This window comes from Notothenia rossii, assembly GCF_949606895.1.
Source record: "Notothenia rossii genome assembly, chromosome: 1".
NCBI classification, from domain to species: Eukaryota; Metazoa; Chordata; class Actinopteri; order Perciformes; family Nototheniidae; genus Notothenia; species Notothenia rossii.
In genome coordinates, this window is record NC_136912.1 from 50412324 (window position 1) to 50416595 (window position 4272).

Sequence of the window (4272 nt, forward strand, 5' to 3'; positions counted from 1 at the left end):
CGCTCATAAAACACAGGAGGTATGGAAACTAAGAGCATCATATGTGGTAAATTGTACAGCTAATATAACACAACACATTCGTTGTATTTCCTTTAACTGGTGGATATAGAGTTGCTGCAGTGGAGACGCTGCGCACAGCTGATCGACAGCTGGAACACAAACCGCCAAATACAAAAACATAATTCAGATCCAGTCGTCATGACTCCACTCCGGAGGGATTCCGCGATCATTTCTTACAGTTTCTCATTAAAGGGGGTCTCCTGTCCCCGGTACAAACACACTGCCTGAGGAAGACTATATATTTTTTGTCATTAACCTTTTTCAGACCACTTATTTATTTATTTAGGTGGCGATCCGACCTCCATGCTGCTACTCTGGTTCAAACTGCATCCACCAAACAATATGATTTATCTCGACCTCCCCAAAATAACCAACATCTGACACGATGTGAGATGTTTTTTGTAGCTGTTCTGTCGTCATGTCCTGCGTTCTTCTCCATGCAGTGAGTCAAAATGAATGAATGAAAGGGCGTTTCTTTTACTATTTATAGGCAAACATGGGCGTTACGTGAAGCCCGTAAAAGCTGCACCGCTTTTCGAGTCGGTTGTGATTTATAAAGGGAAACAGGCGTAGGGAGTGCCATACGCACTTTCCTCGCCCGTACGCAATGTTTGGTGAATCGGAAAGTGGCGGAAAATGTATGGACCTATTTTTCGGATGTCTACTACGTAAGCAACCTTCCCACGTCAATCCTACGCACGGCGTTATACATGAGGCCCCAGATGAATATTAGTATTTAGTAGAGATTTTTTCAAATCAATCGTACAATTGATTGGTCTTTTTGGTCTCATTAGGGCTTGTTGAAGGAAATGTGAAAATCAAATCAAAAGAAACTCTCAAGATGTTATATGCATGTGCATGTGTTTTGTGTGTATTTGTGTGCATGTGCAGAACCACTTAAATATATCATTATGAATCATTAAATACAAATGTGAAAGGGATATAACCCCCCCCCACACACACACACACACACACACACACACCCCCACACACACACACACACACACACACACACACACACACACACACAAACACAAACACAAACACACACACACACACACACACACACACACACACACACACACACACACACACACACACACACACACACACCTACCCCGTTAAAATACCCTCAATGTTAAAAATTACATATAAATAATACTGATAAAAATGTGGCAAAATTCCAAAAAGTGAGAAAATCATTATTCATCAGACTGATGAGAACATGACATACACATGTTTAAAATACTTTGTGCTGCTAAGATGTGCTGTTTCTGAGGACACATCACCAGTTTACACAAACTGGAGAGGGGGGGACACAGAGCCCCCATTTCACTAGTTGATGGACATGACCTTAAGAGCTTTAACGCAATGAGCTTAAGGAACCCGACATGACTTATAGAGTAGAATAAAGCGATATCATGGGATCATTTCTGACATCATCTTCATCTGAGACTATTCTCAATCAACATATCGTTCATTATGATCACAATAAAATATTTTTCATTTCAGTAAGAATCTCTAATGAAACCGGGCTATCAAAGTTACCCATTTGTACCCAGGAGGTTCTCATTTCCTTGGGCACCATATTTCTCTGCAATACTGTCATCAAAATGTGGCGATACGACACGACACAGCATTACACCATCATACAACACCGACCATTCAACCACATCTATGTGTGTGTGTGTGTGTGTGTGTGTGTGTGTGTGTGTGTGTGTGTGTGTGTGTGTGTGTGTGTGTGTGTGTGTGTGTGTGTGTGTGGGGGTGTGTGTGTGTGTGTGTGTGTGTGTGTGTGTGTGTGTGTGTGTGTGTGTGTGTGTGTGTGTGTGTGTGTGTGTGTGTGTGTGTGTGTGTGTGTGTGTGTGTGTGTGTGTGTGTGTGTGTGTGTGTGTGTGTGTGCTCTGTAGATTATTGACTGTGTGTGCCATGCTAACATCTCTCAGCAGATCTGCAGACAGCTGTGGTGGTCACCATGCTATAATTTAATATATGGCTATGCTTAGTGATGGATGGTCAGCCAGTAAAACAAAGACAAATGTTCTTTCTACCTTTCAGGAAAAAAGAAAAACGAAAAGCACAGCTGGCCCAAACATCAGCACACTGGATGTTTCAGGCAACACACAATCAGGTTAAATGACATCTCTTTGGGGTCTTCTGCTCATTGTTTTTCTTTCTTTTAATGTTATCATCTTGCATGTTTCTTGTGCGATTTTTAACATGCACTGTACTTTCTTTTATTTTGCAAAAGTTGAAGTGCCTTCTCATGGCTATTTTGGTTGCCTTATATGATTTCAGGACAGTTACCGTAGATTGTTCTGCACATTCCCACATTACACAGCTACTTTGGTGAATTGGGGTGTGAAGGGGCACTCCACGCTTAAGGCCCCAAAAGTCTTAGGCCGGCCTTGGTAAATGTAGGCTTAATAGAAATATCACAGAGACCTTACAGTTCATAGCCAGATTTCCTTTTGAAACATTTCTAATCGAGCTATCTTGTAATCAGATTTAGCAGAATGCAATCTCCTCTCCTCTGAGGAGGGAAGTGCTTTCTGAGGTACATCGTGAGGCCTTTCACTCAAACGTTAGAGTGAAGAAAAGAATGAAGCAAACCAACATAGCAGATGCTAAAGTGTTAGCATAGATCACCGAGCCAATGATCTACTGCATTGTGTCTTCCTAGTCATAATGTTTCTGCATACTAATCATTATTTGAATCCATGTTTGCATTGTTTGCATTTTAACTCATGTATTGTGTGTTTAGGCATTTGTGTGTGTGTGTGTGTGTGTGTGTGTGTGTGTGTGTGTGTGTGTGTGTGTGTGTGTGTGTGTGTGTGTGTGTGTGTGTGTGTGTGTGTTGTTTCTCCATAGGTGTGTGTTTATGTGTACGCGTTGAGGCGTTCTTTGGAGCGTGTAGAGTGGATGTCGTGCAGCTCCTGCTCCTCTTTTGACTTGATGTCCTCATACTTCTGAATCCGGCTGGCGTCCTTCAGATATCCCCAGTTAGCAGCCAGAGCCATCAGGAAGTGGACCTGGGGGGTGTGCATGCATACAATTTACTTTTAGACCCTAATTTGTTGGTTTTAGTTTTGAAGAAAATGTTCACCAGTCTTTTTATAAATACTTTCCCAATGTAAGATGTTTTTCTTTCAGTATAAAGACAGATGTGAGTGATTTGCTCCAATGACAATGCCATGTGGAGTCCTCTCCATGTGAATAAAGAAAACAAAATGTGTATTTCTTCAAGGGTACATATATTTAGTCTATCATTTAGAACCAGATTAAGACAGAACTTTAGGCATCTTTGTTTCATTGATTGAACTTTATCTGCCTGGATTCATTTTCTGCCTCATGTCCAGCGGCTGTGATCGAGTGTGTAAATCAGCATTAAGTTAGATGGTCGCGATTTGGCACATTGATGACAGCTCTGCCATCAGTGTATGAATGTGTGTTTGAAGGGGAGATGTGCAACAGCAGTTTGAATTATTTGAAGAATAGAGAGGCGCTAAATAATTGCATTTTAGGTGTGTTTGAGAGTGAGAACTGAGAGAAAATAGAACTCCAATCACCATGGCGATGACAGCGGCTCCTGCTCCTGCCAGTGTGCACACGAACAGATGGAAGGTCAGGTCCAGCTGGAACACACAAGCAGCGATCATTTATCTCTTTCTCTCTTTTGTTGACAAAAGTCATAAATCCTATTGTGTGTTATTCAAACGTGTTCACACGTGTGGTTCTTACCTCATTGGATTCACACATCTTGAAGAACTTCTCAGATCCTGTACACACCTTCCTCTCCTCAGAGATGGTCACCGCTCCTAAACATAAACTCTTCATTACTATGGACTTCACACTTTTATATTTTACAAGAATGCAGATAAATGTACTGAATCTGGAGAGTATATAAATATGACATTGAAGCCCTTTGCATCTTTCATTATATTCCTATATCTGTCTCTGTATGTTATTCAAATTGACTAAGATTATTGATTCACTGGTATTGCCACCGGGGAATCTCGGAATGCACTTATCGTGACATCAAAAGGATCGAATCCGAAACTTTAAAATAATGAAGCAGCTTTTTTATTTTAATGTTGAAGTGTATATTTATTCCCTGTGAGAAAGGTTCATTAGATGAAGTGATGAGTTTGCTGACAGAAGGGCTATGTGCAGTTTGAATGTCCGGCCAGCAGGGGGCAGTGCTGCGGGTGC

The 4272-nt window shown here is 41.3% G+C and overlaps 1 protein-coding gene across 1 annotated transcript in view; it reads right to left on the reverse strand.

Annotated features, from left to right (window-relative positions):
* LOC307038374 (neuronal membrane glycoprotein M6-a-like) overlaps positions 1-4226 on the reverse strand; it is a 7268-nt gene extending 3042 nt beyond the window's left edge. The window contains exons 1-3 of the mRNA XM_079679760.1: positions 3802-4226; positions 3630-3695; positions 1-3092 (exon numbers count right to left, since the gene is read on the reverse strand). The exon at positions 1-3092 is cut by the window's left edge and continues 3042 nt beyond it. Of these exons, the coding sequence (XP_079535886.1) occupies positions 2940-3092; positions 3630-3695; positions 3802-3897 (315 nt within the window). The 5' untranslated portion in view covers positions 3898-4226 and the 3' untranslated portion in view covers positions 1-2939. The remainder of the gene's footprint in view (positions 3093-3629; positions 3696-3801) is intronic.
* Positions 4227-4272: the final 46 nt, after the last annotated feature.